Source organism: Acanthopagrus latus, chromosome 21 (assembly GCF_904848185.1).
Source record: "Acanthopagrus latus isolate v.2019 chromosome 21, fAcaLat1.1, whole genome shotgun sequence".
Classification (NCBI taxonomy): domain Eukaryota; kingdom Metazoa; phylum Chordata; class Actinopteri; order Spariformes; family Sparidae; genus Acanthopagrus; species Acanthopagrus latus.
In genome coordinates, this window is record NC_051059.1 from 3142083 (window position 1) to 3160136 (window position 18054).

At 40.8% G+C, this 18054-nt stretch overlaps 2 protein-coding genes across 5 annotated transcripts; one reads left to right on the forward strand and one right to left on the reverse strand.

Moving 5' to 3' along the window:
* Window positions 1-944: 944 nt before the first annotated feature.
* bpnt2 (3'(2'), 5'-bisphosphate nucleotidase 2) lies at window positions 945-13155 on the forward strand. Its single transcript, XM_037084409.1, has 8 exons — window positions 945-1601; window positions 2240-2312; window positions 3008-3154; window positions 4222-4378; window positions 6560-6655; window positions 8472-8633; window positions 10481-10612; window positions 11308-13155. Exons 1-8 carry the CDS (start codon window positions 1483-1485, stop codon window positions 11448-11450), a joined length of 1029 nt encoding a protein of 342 aa, XP_036940304.1. The 5' UTR covers window positions 945-1482; the 3' UTR covers window positions 11451-13155.
* A 1878-nt stretch (window positions 13156-15033) lies between these two features.
* Window positions 15034-17936, reverse strand: ankrd45 (ankyrin repeat domain 45). 4 transcript variants are annotated; one of them, XM_037084412.1, is made up of 5 exons: window positions 17615-17932; window positions 16197-16364; window positions 16022-16107; window positions 15584-15722; window positions 15305-15388 (listed from the first exon to the last, which is right to left on the reverse strand). In XM_037084412.1, the coding sequence occupies exons 1-5, from the start codon at window positions 17847-17849 to the stop codon at window positions 15354-15356; spliced, it is 663 nt and encodes a 220-aa protein (XP_036940307.1). In that variant the 5' UTR covers window positions 17850-17932; the 3' UTR covers window positions 15305-15353. The 4 variants fall into 4 exon arrangements, with proteins under 4 accessions (XP_036940309.1, XP_036940307.1, XP_036940305.1 ...); XM_037084410.1 differs by having other exon boundaries at window positions 15305-15391; XM_037084414.1 differs by lacking the exon at window positions 16022-16107 and having other exon boundaries at window positions 15034-15388; window positions 17615-17936.
* Between the last annotated feature and the right edge of the window lie 118 nt (window positions 17937-18054).

An 18054-nucleotide genomic window follows, 5' to 3' on the forward strand; every position in this document is an offset into this window, starting at 1 on the left:
CACAAACACATACTTGATAGAGGCAAATACTGTATATTATACGCCACTACATTTCAGTGGTCTTGATGGGCCGAGGGTTAAAACTGAAACTATTTGAAAACATCATCACAAAGTTGAAAAAACTCTCTTCGGAGAAACAAGGTTCTTGTGGGACATGATGTTACAAACGTGTCATGGCGTCGTAGAATATGATGCATTGCTGTAAGATGAAACTAACACCAACAGCATCTGAAGTAGATGAAATGAGCTCAACAGCTTAAACATCAGCCAGGATAAACTGCAGCACACACATTAATGCAGCAGTTATATCCATCTGCAGGATAACACTGTAAAACACTGACAGGGACCATTTTAAAAGTAGGTGCTAATAGTTCTTAAATTCTCAAGTAATGCTTCCTCCAATACTGCATGTATGTAGCCTGAATGGCTATGTGACCATGGCCATAAATAGCTTTCCAGTACATTGTGAGGAAAACAGTAAAGGCCAGATTAACTGTAGCTGTCCTGCCTGTTTACCGGCACAAACGTGTCATAATCTGTGCTGCATTTATTGAACAGATACAAAAAGCTGAAGTGGCAGTGTGTGTGTGTGTGTGTGTGTGTGTGTGTGTGTGTGTGTGTGTGTGTGTGTGTGTCATTTCTGTATGCATTTATAATGCAGATAATGTTAACAGAGTCTGATTATGTATTCCACTGGATCTATTCAGGTCACACTGCTGGCACTACCAATTTGCCCGAAAAAATATTATTTGAGACAAAAATATAGCAATTATGGTTCGTGGAAAATGAAGCTACATCTTAAAAAAGCAACAACAACTACAAAAAACACCTTTAAAATTCACTATACTCGTATTTTCTTTCTGGTAAGCTTATTGCTGTCAATGGCCGGGACACACATCAGTGGATAAAACACAGTGAACGGAGCAGAAAGTGATGACGACGCCGGTGATAACCCGGAAGAGAAGCGACCGCCCCGTGACCTCCGCTGTGTACGTAAGGAAAGATGACTGAACAGAGGTGCGATTGTTCCGTTTCGCCTTCGACACCAGTCAACACTTGGCTCGCTTCAGCGAGTTAACAGCGACAATAAGGAACATGGTCGAGCTGTCGGACTGACGGACTGTCGGTAGAAACAGGAGCGACGGAGGAATTCGCTGAATTTCATCAGCCAGACGTCGGGACGATGCTAAACGTCCTGCCTGCCGATCGAAATTAGCCATCGTGTTCCTGCTCTGACAGCTGAAGTTTATCCTCTTTTCCGTCTGCTCTCTACTACATGACAGTTTACGTATTTATCGCAGAAGTTAACAGCAGGTGTGAAGCAGCCAGTCGACGCCAGCTGCTGGGACCCTTCAGTGACTGACAGCCACGTCAGCTAACGCTAGCTCACACCTCTCCTGACCAGCATCTGTCCAGAGCACTTCGTCCTCTGGGTTTGGTTTTGTATTCCAACACAATCCTGAAGCAGGTCTGTCAGCGACAATGGCCCCGATGGGTATCCGGCTGTCGCCGCTCGGTGTGGCGGTGTTCTGCCTCCTTGGAGTCGGTGTCATCTACCACTTGTATGCAGGGGTCATCTCCAGCCGCCTGGCTGCTTTCAGGTGATGATGATATATATATACACATAAGGTCACATTATCTCACAGTGCTTACAGTCATTGTATGTGCAGGTGCAGCGCTTGAAGTCATCCTCAGTGTTGATGAGGCTGGTTGGAGAGTGAAGATGACGATGATGATGTTGATGGCCCGAGAGAAGGCTAGATGATTTCTGTTATCTGTCAGGAAGTGTCCAGTCTCTGGCCGAGTGATGTGAACACACTGCATGCTGCTACTGTAGTAGGTCATTATCTGTCTGGGTGTTGCAGGTGAAGATGTTTCTGTAGGCTCATATTACTATTTGCATTAGTCCACCTTTGGTCTTTTGATAGGCCCAAATGTTGTTGATTATTTACTGAATATGAGTGTGGAGTGACACGTAGCTGGTCTTGAGGGCTCTGTGTTGAACCGGAGTCTTTTCTTCAAATGAAGCGATGGAGCGCAAACCAAGCTGGAGAAATGATATGAAGGACACGGCGTATAAAAAAGACTGTGGGGACAACAAGACGAGACAAATAAGTGAACCAGCAGGAGTGAATGGCACATTGTATGTTAAGGGTGTTTTCATGGCTCTGTGTTGTCATCAGGTAGTCTTGATGTTGTGTCGCTCACACGTTCTTGTTGTGTCCCGTCCTCTCTGCAGACAGAGGAGAACAGTGGACCTGAGGGACCTGCTGGCTGCCTCAGTAGAGGCTGCAGCACAGGGCGGCCTGGAGGTAAAAACATTTATTTTCACTACTCATTGAACAAATATTAAGTAGGTTTCTGTAGTGCACATTTATACCTAAGAAACACTATCAAGTAATCCACTTCAATGGCCTGTAATAGCTTGCTGAAAGTAAAGTCAATTTTTCATGCAGCTACAGTCGGCAGTCAACATTACAGTACATAAAGTGGTGACAGCGTGTGGGTGCACCTCTGTGGACTGGTTCTACAACAGGAGTGAAAATAAATCTATTTATTAATCCCAAAAGTTAAAAAGTAAACCTGGGGTCTGGATTAGAGCAGACTGTGATGAGACTCTGGGTGTTTACTACAATGTTGTTAGCAATGCAAATCCTTACTTTTCAGAAGCTGGAACTAATAATGTTTGATTGTTTCACCGCATGACGTGGCTGAAAAGATTAATGTAGTATCAAAATAGCTGTAAATACATTTTCCTTTGATCGACCAATCAGTTCAACACTTTATCATTCCTGCTCTATCCTGTAACAGAATGAATTTGACTCCATACTTTTAATGTTTCTTACCACTGTTGTGTTGTGGAGTTTACTTAAAGTGAACTGTCCCTTAGCTTTGCTAACTATGACTTTATAGTCTCTAAGGAAACCACATGTGTAACCTCTGGGTGCATCTGGAGCCCTTAAACTCTCTCAGCATGTGAGATGTGAGTTGTGTTTTTTCTCCGTAGGTAAAGGCAGTGCGTGATGGAAATAACCTGAAAGAGAAGTCGAAAGGCAAGACGAGGGAGGGAGCGAGTGAGCCTCTGACGATGGGCGACGTGCAGTCTCATAGAAGGATGTTTAACCTCATCAAGAACACCTTCCCTGATGTCACAGTGAGTACCGGCCCAGTAACTGTTGTACAAGTCTTTAGTATTTTGAACAGTGCATCTTTATTGCAGCGTTCTTCCTCTTTTTCAGTCAAGTGTTTACAGTCTAAATTCAAGATATGTAACAGAATACCCATACTCATTTGGTAGCGGAAGAATGGAGGAACTCAGTTAGAGCTGCACGATAAATTGTTTAAGCATCGTCATTGCAATGTACGTGCGCAGTAGTCACATAGCAGAGCCTGCGACATAGGAGGCAAATTAACTCTTTTAATTTCAAGGGAACCTGACACACACTGTGTATGCAGACTCTGCATGCACAGAAATCCACCAATCACATCAGTTCTTATTCAGTGTGCAGAAGCAGACCACGCCCCTGCACATGGAGTGAGTCGCTGCTAACAACATTGAAAAATGAGCAACAAACAATAAAAAATCACGAAAACGAAGACTTGGTGCCAAAAAGAAAAGCCACATCAGTTATCTTGAATTATTTCAGCTGCAAGAAGGATGATATTAAACAAACTTCTGTTCTGTGTCGACAGTGCCTTGCATCTGTTGCCAAAACAGAGGTAATACAACTAATTAGTTTGACTATTTATGTCGGTACCACACAGCTCAGTATGACAAAAAGAGGTAAGATCAGTGCAGTTTTCTGTCCACAAGATAGCAGCAGTGCAGCATGACATAAAGTGCTATTCAGGTCATCTGATGAAAAATCCTGTATTTTTTCATACCACAATATATATTGCAGGGTTAAAAAAATCACGATGTCAGTTTTTTCCAATATCGTGCAGCCCTAAACTCAATCATGCCCAGTCTCACTGATCTCGAACAGTTAAATTACCTACTATAAACTGTCACGAACTAGCAACAAATCTATAAACCACAGCACCATGGCTGGACCTTTAGAAACTGCGGTGGTCTAATTATTCCTGTATTCACTGCAGTTTGAATCGAGTCAGAAAGGAAAGGCAGAAAGCAGGTTTGTAATATGCTTTCACATACCGCTGAAACTTATGTAAACCTGAGGTACAGAACTTGCATTCTGAGCAGCGTTTGTTGTTTTTCAGGTGCACAGTGAGGAACATGACAACAAGGTCGACAAAATCAGCTGGAGCCGGGACATTCCTGCTGACATACTGGATAAGATTGAGGGGGGCAAGGATGTTCCTGCTGAGAGCATCACTGTGTGGATCGATCCTCTGGATGCTACACAGGAATATACAGGTGTGCACTTTAATGAAGTTGAGACATTTTAGGCGACATATTGGACAACAAAATGTCCACTCGTGGGACTCGAAGTGAAGTGTACGTTGTTAAGTCTAGCATTATCTTGAAGCTTAAATGGATATAATGGGTTTGGTGGACAAACTTGTTTGCCTAAGGTAAGTTTGTGTATGTTTGTTTTGCCATTACCTATGTAAAGTTCACTGACATGTGCAGCTCTTGGCAGCTACGCCCTCTCAACAGTCACCCAAACAATCTAAAATTGCTGGGACCTTCCTGTTAGATGTCATGTTTACTCTGTCAGCCAGTGACGGACTCCCACTTCAAGCCAGTTAAATGTGTAGTTCCTGTTGGTCTCAGCCTTCTGTCCTGAGCGAAGGGCCGTACACACCAAGAACGATAACTGTAACGCTGACTGTAAATGGATGGTCATGGATTTTGTTCTAACTCTTGTGAATGGCTGATTTCACTCCACATCTACAAAGACGATGGCAAACAGTGTCCTTGGGATCACTTTCACAATGATTTGATGATGATAAGCTAATAAATGCCATTTAGGGAAGACATTTTAGACGATCTACTCTTATAACTCAGTTTCGGTTATTTAAACATGTCAGTAAACACTTATATAATGTATGCTAGGCTGCAAATCACACATAAAACAATGTCATAGTACCTGTTGAAATCATTAATATCCATATGACTACCAGTAAGCTGCAGCACATGCTTGGCACCACTGTTATGAACATTAACGTTCATCAGTGTGGACCCTCACATTGTTATCATTACTGTCATAGTTATAGTTATCTTTCTTGGTTGTTGCCTGAGTTTATGAAATGTGCCTTTGGTGTTTATTACAGTAATGTATAAAAACTCCAGCTCTTTGTGTATGGGGTGAACAGAGCTTTTGCCAAACATGGATTTAAGATACCTAACAAGGCTCAGGGATGGTTACCAGTAATTGTAAATGTCAGTATAGCTGAATACACACTAGAGTTTTTGTCATCAACATGGATTTGTGTTGCAGTCATAAACTAATGATTTTATTCCCTAGGTTTAGCAATAGTGCCAGTTATGTTGCAGTATTCATGATCACTTTTTCATACGTGTTCAGTTTTTTGGCAACAGAAATGGAAACATATGTAAATGAGAACAACTAAATGATAAATTCAGCTGCAGGAAGGCAGGGTATAGATGATCACAGAGAGCAGGAGGGGAGTGAAGGTAGGTCGAACTGCCTGCTATCCAGCTGAGTAATCAGCTCTATCTGTAGGAGATTTGAGATAGCTTTCTGCCATCTCCAGTTATCCATGAAGACTATTGCACGTGTATTGTGTGTGCAGATTATGTCAGACAACGTCCAGACTATATGTTTCAGCTGGCTGGGCTGTCTGTCACATTTCTGGCTGTGTTGTTGAGGTTAAGCAGTTTCTCAGTCATTGTCAGGTGTTTGAGTTCACTTGTTGAGGTCTTCACAAAAATGACTTGGAAATGATGGTGTGGATGCAAGGTTTTTTGTTTTGTTTTGTTTTTTTTTAACATGTGAACAGACCCATAAACGATGAAATGGCTCACTAGCGTAGACCCCAAAAAATCAGTTTCCCCCCACATACCAGGACACGACTGAAAATCATTAAAAACAGGTTTTACATATTACTTCATTAGATTTGCTCTGAGGTGTTTCTTTAAAAAATCAGGTGCTGATTTGTAGAGAATCAAGCAAGTCCACATTCCCCAATACAAATATACTTCACAAAGTCAGCAATAGGCAAAGCAACCACGATTTGGTTGCTTTGAAACGACTCTCAACTTTTCTGTCTTCTTCTTGTATTAAACAACACACACTTTGTTTATAGATGACCCACTGTAGTTTAAGATGAAGGTAATTACAGCTCAGATAGTTCGTGTTAATCTATTCATTTGTGTTATAATTAGTATTCTTTTTTTGCCTGATCATGCTGGTGCTGTCCTAAAGTATTTACTGATCGCTGCATCCTCTCTTGTCTCCACTTCTCTTCTCTATTTATTCATTGTTACACCCTTTCCCGCCCATATCATCTTGATCACCTCTGTTTTTACCCTCCCTCCCTCCATCTTTATTCTCTTGCTGGTTCTTTGATCTCTTTCCATCTTCTCAACTCTTCCCTTCTTCTGTATCTGCACATCTTTCTCCGTCCTTAGAGAATCTGGTGAAGTATGTGACGACAATGGTATGTGTGGCTGTAGATGGTAAACCAGTCATCGGGGTGATCCACCAGCCATTTACTGGGTTTACTGGTGAGTGCGTGTGCTTCCACAGCTTTCCTTTGTGTTAAAAAAGATGCCTCCACATTGTCTTTACATGGTGTCTCTTGATTGTGACTGAGTTTTGTATTTTGTTGAAAACACTTTATGAGAAGAGATGAGAGGTTCACTGGGATGTTGATGGGTACATGTCCTGCATCTCTGATGCATTAAATCTCAAAAGGACACAGTAAACTCACCATCCATGCATTCAACTGATGCTCCAATAATGCGACATTGTGAACAACAACTCTGTATTGAAATAATTATAAAAGCAAACTTGCATGACAGAAAAAAATCTCCTGGTCACCATTTCCTACCATTTTCGCACTGTGTATATCTCAAACATCGTGACATGGTACTTTTCTGCTGCAACAAAACCAATCCATGACTCACAGATTACAACATCAAAACCACATACTTGCATTTGGTGAGTAAACTAACAGGGCTACTGTCAAGAAGAATCAGCTCTTATCAATTTTGTATTTTCTTATGAATATGATGACGGATGGTGCTTTGCCGCTCAGGAGACACATTGAGATGTGTTTCAGGATGATGTAATAGGTGATGTCTTTTTAAGTAAAGTATGGCATGTTTAAATGTAATGGGAAACAAACCTGTAGAAAGAGAGAAGTTAACCATTTTTGTAACCCAGGGGCCAATTACATCAAACACTTTCACAAAGAGCCTATACGGAAGGACATCGGATGAGCAAGAGGAGGGATTCATCTTGGTCACCAGTGCTGAGATATCATCAAGAGTAACAGACTTAGATGAGGACCACAAGTTAGAGACAGGCTCAATGACAGCAGGGGTTCCACACAAAGGGGGAGGGATTTATTTGGATAAATTTATAGTCTAAACTCAAATGGATTGATCCATGTAGCAAAATTGCTACGCCCTTCCAGACGTATGATGGGAGGAAGAGAAAACTTGGTGATATACATGGTGGTGTGGCAGAAAAGAATCCCTCTTTGACTACCCACTCTTTCATTACCTTGAGTTTGAGTGGTTTCAGTGACAGCCATACAATAGAATGTGTTAAGCCAACCACTCTGCTTCTAAAGTACAAGTAAATTAGAGGAAAAGGTAGAAAAAGAAATGAAAAGAGAAAAGAAAGGTGGCCACAGAAAAAGCATTTCCCACCCATCAAATTAGAGACATGACATTTTGCATTTAACCTAAAATGTCTATTGTGAACTTTTCGTACCGCATATCACCGTTCAGCAGCTGATTACTGGTTAAAAAGCGCTGCAGCATCCCTCACCAGTGCGCTCGTATGCTGCTCCTGCCCAGGGCGAAGCTGACCAGGCCATCCTAGCTGATGAAGCTCCTTCTCCATAAGCTATTCCTCCGACAGTGTGGTGGTGATTCCCAGATGTTTCAGTTGTTCTGCAGCCTCCCACGCTGAATTAATGTTTTTTCTCTGGCGTCCAAGGTAACGTGCAGCTGTGCCGGATAAGATGATCTGAACTTAATGCGGCGCTCCCTCAGCTGGAGTTTTATCTTTCCATGCGCCTCTGCTGCAGGGCTGTAGAGTAGTCATGGTCCTTGCTTGTTGGGCTTGAGCTTGCTATGTTATTTTTTGAGCAAGCTGTAGATTTGAGATTAGTCAGGGGAATATTTTGGACAGTATTTGTCATTGTTTTGGATTGTTGCAATAATAATAAACATACATTTGCAGGATCTATGTCTCTCTTGTCCCTTTTTTTTTGCAATATAGGATGACGACAATTCCTAGGGGGAAGATGTAACGTAAAATGTGCTTTCTCCTCTTTGTGTCTCTGTCTCCCTTTCATCTCTCCCCCAGCCTGGGCGCTTGTAGGTCAGGGGTCAAATGTGCACCGTCGCTCGTCCTACAGTATCAACCCTCCAAAGGTGATTGTATCACGTTCTCACTCTGGAAAAGTGAAAAGTTACATACAGGATGCTTTTGGAAACAGCACAACAGTAATAGAGGCAGGAGGAGCAGGTGAGTGGAGATTTTTTTAACATCTGTATGTTACATATAAAAGTATAACATGGTGCAGATGAAGGTCACAGCAAACTGTCTACTATCGTAACTGAATTTGATTGTCAGCATTTGACCCATTCATTTATTTGCCAGATGAATGAATGTGCATACATTCATATGATTAACTTCCCACACAGTTCTTCACTGGGGATCACTAAGGCTGGATTTCCCCACCGAGGACTAACTGTTGAACCTGTTTAAATCATGGTTTAAGTTTAAATTCTCTTCACCAAACGTAAAAACTATCTGAAAATTGATGATCCACGATGAGTGTCCAGGTGTAGGTTTTAATAGCTATTAAGCTAGCCATGATAATGGAGTTGTCAAGGTAATAGTAGTTTGGTTATAATCAATTTATGAAATAACGTTGCAGCTGTGAGTACTGGCAATCAGGACAGACGATTAACAATGGATGCAGGTGCATATAGAATCATATTCTTGAGACAGAAAACCTAACTTTACTAAAAGGCCTTGAGTTTTCCACGACATTCTCACACAGACCACATTCTCTTGGCTTTCACAGTGACACTTAACACGTTTGTTGTGTTCTGTTATTATATACAACAGATACTGTTGCTCCTTGTACCACAAGGGGGTGCTGTTGTATAAGACAGGTCATAGTTAACACCTGCACATAGAGAGGAAGCGACAATGTACGCTACAACACTGCTACTGTGAACTGTTTTACAATATATGTTGTTGAAGTAAATGGCAGCGTCCCATCATTGTTGAGTTAACACCACAACGTTCACTTCATTCAATCATTTGAGCCAGAGCACCACTGCATCTTACTCACTAACTCGCGAGTGTGAGTTATTATCTTGCACATGCGGGATACAGTACGTCACATGTGCATGATAGTAAGTTGCACGTGCAACATTAAAAAAAAACAAAAAAAACATCCATGTCACCTCCAGGGCTCCATACAACTGAGTTTTATGTTGCTGCTGATTTATTTTCTTTAATCATGATACTAATTCCGTAAGTTATGGAGTCTGAACAGTCAGACAGGGCATAGAGAAAGATGCAGCTAGTGGTAAAGTATGACTTGGTACACCAGCTAAGTGCAGTTGGGATTTATATCTCCATTACAGTGGGTGAGTCATAGTCATTTTACCAAAGTGGTTTTCCACTTGTTTTTCTAAATGTCCACAATCTCTCTGTCTCTCTCTCTGTCTCTCTATCTGTCTGTCTCTCTGTCTCTCTGTCTCTCTGTCTGTCTCTCTGTCTCTCTGTCTCTCTGTCTGTCTGTCTGTCTGTCTGTCTCTCTGTCTGTCTGTCTGTCTGTCTCTCTCTCTGTCTCTCTCTCTGTCTCTCTATCTGTCTGTCTCTCTGTCTCTCTGTCTCTCTGTCTGTCTGTCTGTCTGTCTGTCTCTCTCTCTGTCTCTCTATCTGTCTGTCTCTCTGTCTGTCTCTCTGTCTCTCTATCTGTCTCTCTCTCTGTCTCTCTATCTGTCTGTCTCTCTGTCTCTCTCTCTGTCTCTCTCTCTGTCTGTCTCTCTGTCTCTCTATCTGTCTGTCTCTCTATCTGTCTGTCTCTCTGTCTCTCTCTCTGTCTGTCTGTCTCTGTCTCTCTCTCTGTCTTTCTATCTGTCTGTCTCTCTGTCTCTCTCTCTCTCTCTGTCTGTCTGTCTGTCTGTCTCTCTTTCTGTCTTTCTATCTGTCTGTCTCTCTGTCTCTCTCTCTGTCTCTCTATCTGTCTGTCTCTCTCTCTGTCTGTCTCTCTCTCTCTCTCTCTGTCTGTCTCTCTATCTGTCTGTCTCTCTGTCTCTCTCTCTGTCTGTCTCTCCCTCTCTCTCCCTCAGGATATAAGGTCATGTCACTTTTGGAGATGCCAAGTGAAGCAGGCTCTGTAGACCAGGCAGATGTTTACATCCACATCACCTTTATTAAGAAATGGGACATCTGTGCTGGTGCAGCAATACTGAATGCACTGGGTAATGTAACAACTATTATTCTTTTGTTTGGTTTCCTTTTCAGTTTCAAAATCTATTCAGATTTTCCTGTTCGTTAAAATAAAAAAAAAAACAAAACAACAACTTATTGGCAGGCACACTCTGTTTATTTGGCTACATTTCTGTACATTATGCCTGGAACATTCAAAGAGTTACACATTTAAATTCTTCATCAGGACTGTGGAGGTCTGGTTTGATCACATTTAATGACAGTGGATTGGTTACAAGGTTATGGTTGGTTATGAGCAAACATCCTGGTAAAGCCTGATTGGTGCATGAGAGTATGTGTATGACACTAGTGCTTTTGCATCTTCAAAGACAGACAAATACAGAAATATTGCAAAATAACCACAACTGTTCTGAAAATAGTTGTAGTCATGTAGGATGTCATCACTCACAGATTGGAGCTACTTAAGATAAGCGTTGGTCTTGGCCTTGAAATCTTAATTATGCTGCTAAATTCTTGTGCAGCATCAATGCGTCCTAGAAAAATAAGATATCTTGCACCTCACATTATCCACACATGAACAGATAGGCTCCATTGCAACAGGATAGCGATCATACTATATTAAGGTCTGTTTTGACCTGCTTAATAAATGTGTCATCATCATGTCTGAAATGAATATTTAATGGCTGTTGTGGAATACACCAATAACATGTAATCACAATGGTTGTAGGAGGCCGGATGACCACCCTGATGGGAGAGGACATAGACTACAGTGGAGAACCACTCAACAAAGGAGGTCTGGTGGCCAGCATTGGCGTCGAGCATAAGGCCATTCTGGAGAGACTACCAAACTGGGACCCCGACAAGCACTGAGAAACACAAATACAGAGCCATAGATTTGGTCAGGTTGTGGTAAAGGCAACAGGTGGTGGCTGTTTTCTATAACTAGTAGTGGGCTGCAAATATAACCAGACCTGCATGGTTTAGTCACGGTGGTACACCAAACATCTACCAATCAGATGGACAGGAACCAACATAGCTGCCAACGGAATCTGCAATGGTTGACACGATGGCTCTGAACACACACTCCCTGACATGCACATTTACATGCAACTTGGAGAAATGATGCATCATGCATACACACAAACACATGCTGGCAATGAACACTGGACAACAGTTGCCCTGCCCGAGTCCCTTCACCTTCAGAGGACAACAGGATGAGTCTAATACGAAACTTTAGACCGAGGAGCACAATGCTGGTGGCTCGCATAAATGTCTTTTCATCCCTTTTAAGTACCGTCTTCATCACATGATACTCCAGCGATAACACAACAGTAAAGAACAACCTCATTCTAAACATGTACTGTACCATTCTATTCAGCATCACTTTGGTGGCTGTTTCACTAACTGAGCAAATCATTACTAGAGACTGGGGAGAAACAATGAGCTGCATTGACCTAAAAAAACAGTGTAATGTGTGTCTTCTGATCACTGGATTCATCAACCAGCACCATAATACCACAACAGTTCACTAGGATGATCTGCGGCTTCGAAGTTACCATTTGAGGCGACACAAAGACTGTGAAATCTATCAACATGTGGCTTCAGCTCCTCTAGATCATTACAGTGAAAGAAGAACGTTTATAATCCTAGCTTAGCCCTGAGGGGATCAGATTTACACATTTTACAGATGTTGCTAAACTGAGTTCTAGCCAAATACACGGAAACTAATTTTTATCAGTGAAATCAAGATTCAATGGTCATTAGTAAAAATGTGGGAATTTTGGAGGAAAAGTTGTCTTTTTTTCCATCTTACCTTTTGTCTGAGAGAAATATTTGACTGAATGAACCTTCAGCCAGGTATGGGTCTGTTTCAAGTGGTTATATGCAAACACTGCACAATATGATAGCTGCGAGGATGTCTTGGATGAACTTAAACCTTGATGAACAGAGGTTTAAATCAGTCAGGGTTTGCAATGGCTTCAAGTTATTCTTTATCTTCCTCAACGTTCTATAAATAAACAAAAAGACGGTGGAATGCTCTCTCTGCTGAGAGCAACGTACAAAAACAAGTCCCATCTGTTGTGTGCAGTGTCATTCATGACTCTAAAGCAGATCATCCTACCAAAAGGGGCATAACACATGTTTCAATAGATTTGTGTCACTGAGAATTATATTGAAAAACCTACTTGAGCTGAACCGGTACATTTCTTCTTTTACAAACCATTCCTGCTATTGAATATTGTACTGTGCACTGTTCAGATTGACTGATGCACAGCCAGGTAGTAATCCTATTTCTTTGAAGACTTGACTGTAAATTGTGTTTGAGTACACGTTAAAGCATGGTTTTGTGTTTTGAACACATTTCAGCCTACTGAAAACCTCTTTCTGCAGACTACTGTCACTCTTTCTATACTGTCTGCCATAAGTGTGTCAGTCGGTTTATACTGACACTTTTACATTCAACATTTGTAATGTGTGTTCATCAACAAACACTGATCTGAGTAATGTCAGACTTTTTGCTGTGAAACCATGTCAAATGGTGAAAATAAATCCCACCAGCAAAATGAGACCTGAACACCTGATAAATGTTGAGTTTTTCTTTGCAGCTTATAATTGATAACCTTGTATAGATAAAAATGTGTGCAGAGGTTTTTGGGTAATTGTTCATCCAACATGTAATGGTGTTTACCCACTGAAGATGCAGCCTGATCTGGAAGATGTGGTTATGACATTAAGTCCTTGTCTTGCACTCTTGAAGGGTAGGCCTCCATGTGGCGAGCTTCAGTCATATGGTTTGAGTGCTTTCGATCTTGACAAGGTCAACTAGGGTGATGGTGTCAGCCACAGCACTCAGCATAACTCCTGGAGATGTTACTATGGGAACGATCATTAATTTGCAGGGGAAATGCTGAAATTTAAATGTTATAACTGTGATATGGAAATGACATGGGTACTATTGGTTTGTTAGGATGATGGACATATAAATAATGTAACCCCCCGCCCCGCTCCTTGTGTACACTATGACAGAACATTTAATGTGAGTTTGAGTATGAGGTAATGATTACATTTAATTATTTATATATTAGGATGAGTTGTGTTACACCAAAGTCTATTAAGAGGTCTGTGGGACTTACATGGGATATTTCAATGAAGGTGTATGGAGCCTTTGTTGGCACCAGAGGGAGCTTGGTGAACCCTGATGTCACTTCAGTCAGCATTGATAGGGGCTAAAGACTACAAGTTTGAAATTAAAAAATGTTTTGGGTGAATGAAATAAGCAATTTTAACAGGTCTCTGTAGCCTGTTGTTTATTTTGTGTGAAGCTAGAGGCTCCACTCCCTCCTCTCATGTCAGCACATGAACGTGGAGCGGTAATCCCCACACACGGCCGCAAACAGGATCCAGATCTTTGCGGCAAGCCCTTTTAATAGCTAGCCTGGATATGTATTGCAAATATCCGTTATTCAGTTCTTCCTAGTCTAAAAGAACATTTCAGATATCCACAATCAAATTCTTCCTTTAGATAACCGCAGGACAGACTATGCAGGTAGGGAAACTGTCAGTATGAGCTGGTTCTCATAATTAGGCAGTTACAATCTAAAAACTTGGCATTTTTAGCAGGAAGAATATTGCAAGACACTCAAAATGGATCAATTAGTCATTTCTCAAATGCCCAAAATAACCTTTTCAGGCCTCTGAACCGTGGTGGTAGAAAGTTACAGTATATTGCAAATGTTTTGTTTCCCAACACACTTGAGGTCCTGCGACAAACCAATCAGTGGTTCGGGAGTTACGTTAGTTGAAAATGTATGTTTTAATTCTGAGGTTCTGTTTTGACTTACGAAAGCTCAATTACAGATATCTCTGTTGTTCTGAGTAGTCAAAATGACATCGTAGGCCTCAGGCCTGGTAGAAAAGAAGTTCTAAAAAAAGAAAAGCCTGGTTCTCTGTTCAAACCTGGGTATTGGGTAGATTTCAGTGTTTATATCAAGAATGATTCAAGAATGATTCTCTTTGTATGAGGCTTGTTATTCTGCGTCTTCCCCTTAAGATTTCGATACACTCCATGCCTGATACATTTAGCGTACTGCAGCTGTCGTGGTTATCCTCTTTGTAGTAGAAAGCCTTGAGGCATTAGGGGGGTTCCCAGTTCTTATAGCAAATTCATCTTCAGCCCGTCTTGTTTTAAGTTTATGCTTCGTTCTCCCCATATGAAAACAAACATGTGGACATTCAAGTCTGTAAACTACATGAGGTATTGCAATTTATAAAATACCTAATGTTACACTTATTCCCTGATGTCATGTCAGTACAGAAGCAGTATTTGTCATATTACCACAATGTTTGCAGTTTTCACACTGGCACACACGTGGACAAAATTGTTGATACCCCTCTATTAAAGAAAGAAAACCGCACAATGTTCACTAAAATAACTTGAAACTGACAAAAGTAATAATACATTATAACATAATCATAACAAAGTAATGAAGTGACATTAAACATGAGAGGCATTTACACCTGATGATACATGTCACATGTAATTTCAGTTCATATCAAATGTAAATTATAGATCATATTATCATAACTCCCTCATCACCTTGACAAATTCTACATTTTTCATGCACATTTGGTATTATTCAACCTTTGAAGCAATTTGTCAGAATGTGTGTTCTTTCATTTACAAATGAATATCCATTTCCAAACATTAAACACTGAAAACATTCTAACATGTTTTGGACATTTATTGGAGCAATGATGTACAGATCTTCGGCTTCAGACCTTCCTTACTGGTTCGACAGGCACCTCAGCTGCTGGAAGCACAAATACAACAGTCAATCCATTAATGACAAAAACATGCAGTCACACATTTATGGATGGGTTTAATCTCCACCACTGTAATTATAATTTCAAATGGTTGCTACATTGGAGGGGGGCGGACATATGCTTGTGTTCAGAAAGTAATTCTAAAAATCTCACTGCTTAACAATCATATTAATAATTACACTGAGCTGACAGCTTGCTGAGAATGGGCTGAAGAGTCTCTGCCATGTCTTTCTGTTGAGCCATGAAGTCTGAGACTGTTGGGTTTTTCACACTCTGAATCCAGTCTGACTTGGCAGAACAAACACGTGTGCAGACATTCTGTGCAGAGACCAGAAGACACATGGTAAAGAAATGCACTTTATCTACATCAATATAAGCAAAATGGGGTTAGGAGTTACCTGTTCATATCTTAACATTTAATCACCCCAAACTGTACAACTGTAAAAAAGTTTCATGAAAACGCTCTAGAAATGTTTTGTGGGCTGTGAAACTTCACCTGACTCTGTCAGCATGGTGGTGAGTAGATAATGACTGAATTTTCATTTTTGGGTGCACTGTTCCTTTAATAAATCATCAGACAAAAAATGGTTGAATCCTGATGTAAAGAAACAGGTTACCCTTTCCTCCTTTGTGAGATTCCTCTCTGGGTCGGAAATACATTCTTTAACAAAGGCAACATATGACATCAGGGACTGTTTAGCTTCTGCACAAATAAAACACAAATACAGGTTAAAAATGCTAGACATTTTTACTTATCAAAGGCTGCCAAAGATAATGACATAATAATCAGACCTGCCAGGAGGAGACAATCAGCGCAGTCTGTCTTGGAGTATCTCCTGGCCAGGTCTACAGGTCGCTCTCCTCTGAAGGTCTTGGCTTTTGTGTCAGCTCCCAGTTCAAGAAGAGTCCTCACAGTCTCCAGGTGGCCCCAACAAGCAGCAAGGTGCAGTGATGAATAACCTGCAGAATAAAGGAGATTAAACAGTGGCCAGGTACACATGAAAATTTGACTTTTTACTTTTTTTTGTACTTTTTCTGTGGTTGTTCGTTCCTCTTATTGAACATACACAGGTTTAGACATGACAGCTAAGAGGGGAAGAATTGGAGCAGGTTGTGTTCCGGGTGTGGACACATCTGCAGACAGATTTTGCTGTCTGCAGATGTGTCCAAATGTGTTCCAAATGTGTAAGTCCTCAATAGAGGGCAGATGGGGCTCAAGTGGGTTTTTTTCTTGTTTTGATTTTTTTTCTGATTGTTGTAGTTTGTTGAGTGGTTGAACCAAAGCAGACAGTGATGCACATACAGCATGTTGAAGTTCCTGAGCAAGAACAAAAAGACGAGTGAAATAAACAAAATAATAGCAAACACTGAAACAATCCAGGAGTCAATCTGTCTGATTTGAGAAAGTCCACTCTCCTATCTTCACAATGTATTCTTTTTAAAGAGCCTTTTACATTTGATAAGTTTCCAACACGCGTGCATTTTTCTTCCGTTGTTTCACAATTTATCACCTTTAGTTGTGATGCAGTGATATTTTGAATGAGTCCTTCGTGATAGAAATAGTAGATATAGAACATCCAGGTTCCCCTCAATCCATACTTACTTTTTACATTGGAACAACTCCTTGATACTGTGAGGCAACTGGTGTTTTTTGTGAGTAAATATTATTATTATTATTATTATTATTATTATTATTATTATTATAATAATAATAACAATAATAATAATGATGATGATGATGATAATAATAATAATAATAATAATAATAATAATAATAATAATAATATAGTAAGTATTTACTGCATACTTGGAATAGTGAGTGATAAAACTAATTTATTTCAAATACATTTCATAGAAACCCTCAGCCATACATGAAATAACAGAAAATGGATCTGGGTCATTTGTGACCCATGTCATTAGAAGAGAAGTGATACAAGTAACAACGTTAAAAAAAATAAAATAAAATAATATAAGGATGTATGATGATCAAAAACAAGTTAATTGGGGAACACCTTGAAGACTGAATGATGAAATTAATTTACTGCAAAGATGCAGAAAATAAAAACTCAGCCCGGTCACTTTGGACCCATGTTTCGCATCAAACGGCTGTGGTGTTGCAGTTATTTAGGTGAATGGTCCAACTTTTTAACTTGACAGTTTCAGTCCACTGAGCACTGACCACACAGCTCAGCAGCTGGTCTCTCACTCACCCCTGACTGTCTGCACGTCCACCTGTGCTCCGTGTCTGACCAGTTCTCGGAGGATGTCGCTCCTCTCCAACATACAGGCAGTTAACAGGGCATTTCTCCCTCCCTCGTCCTTCAGTCCGAACAGATCTTGTTCCTGCGTCTCCTCTGCGAAACCTTCCCGTTCAAAATGCGCCTTAATGCTATCCAAGTCCCCACAAAGTACACAATCAAATATTTCTTTCTGTATTGATGTCATTTTACGCACATATGTTTAGCTAACCTGCGCTGGAATTTACCATTGCCATGGTTACGAGACCACATGACTCGCCTGTGGTGAGCAAGGCACAACTAATCGATCTATGCGCTGTGAAGTCGATCAACCACTAGGCAAAAGGCTGACCCCATGACACACTTTGAATGACAGCCACCTCTTTTGCGATATCAAGTAGAAATGTATGGAG

Bases quoted from the DNA above. Each gene is read 5' to 3' on its own strand.
- ankrd45 (XM_037084410.1), bottom strand. From the start codon at position 17,849: ATGACATCAATACAGAAAGAAATATTTGATTGTGTACTTTGTGGGGAC. The intron at 16,365-17,614 runs GTGAGTGAGAGA...TTTATTCTGCAG, and splicing joins GGACGTGCAGACAGTCAGGG to GTTATTCATCACTGCACCTT. The intron at 15,723-16,021 runs GTAACCTGTTTC...GTCTCTGCACAG, and splicing joins ATCTCACAAAGGAGGAAAGG to AATGTCTGCACACGTGTTTG.
- bpnt2 (XM_037084409.1), top strand. From the start codon at position 1,483: ATGGCCCCGATGGGTATCCGGCTGTCGCCGCTCGGTGTGGCGGTGTTC. The intron at 3,155-4,221 runs GTGAGTACCGGC...GTTGTTTTTCAG, and splicing joins ACACCTTCCCTGATGTCACA to GTGCACAGTGAGGAACATGA. The intron at 8,634-10,480 runs GTGAGTGGAGAT...TCTCTCCCTCAG, and splicing joins AATAGAGGCAGGAGGAGCAG to GATATAAGGTCATGTCACTT.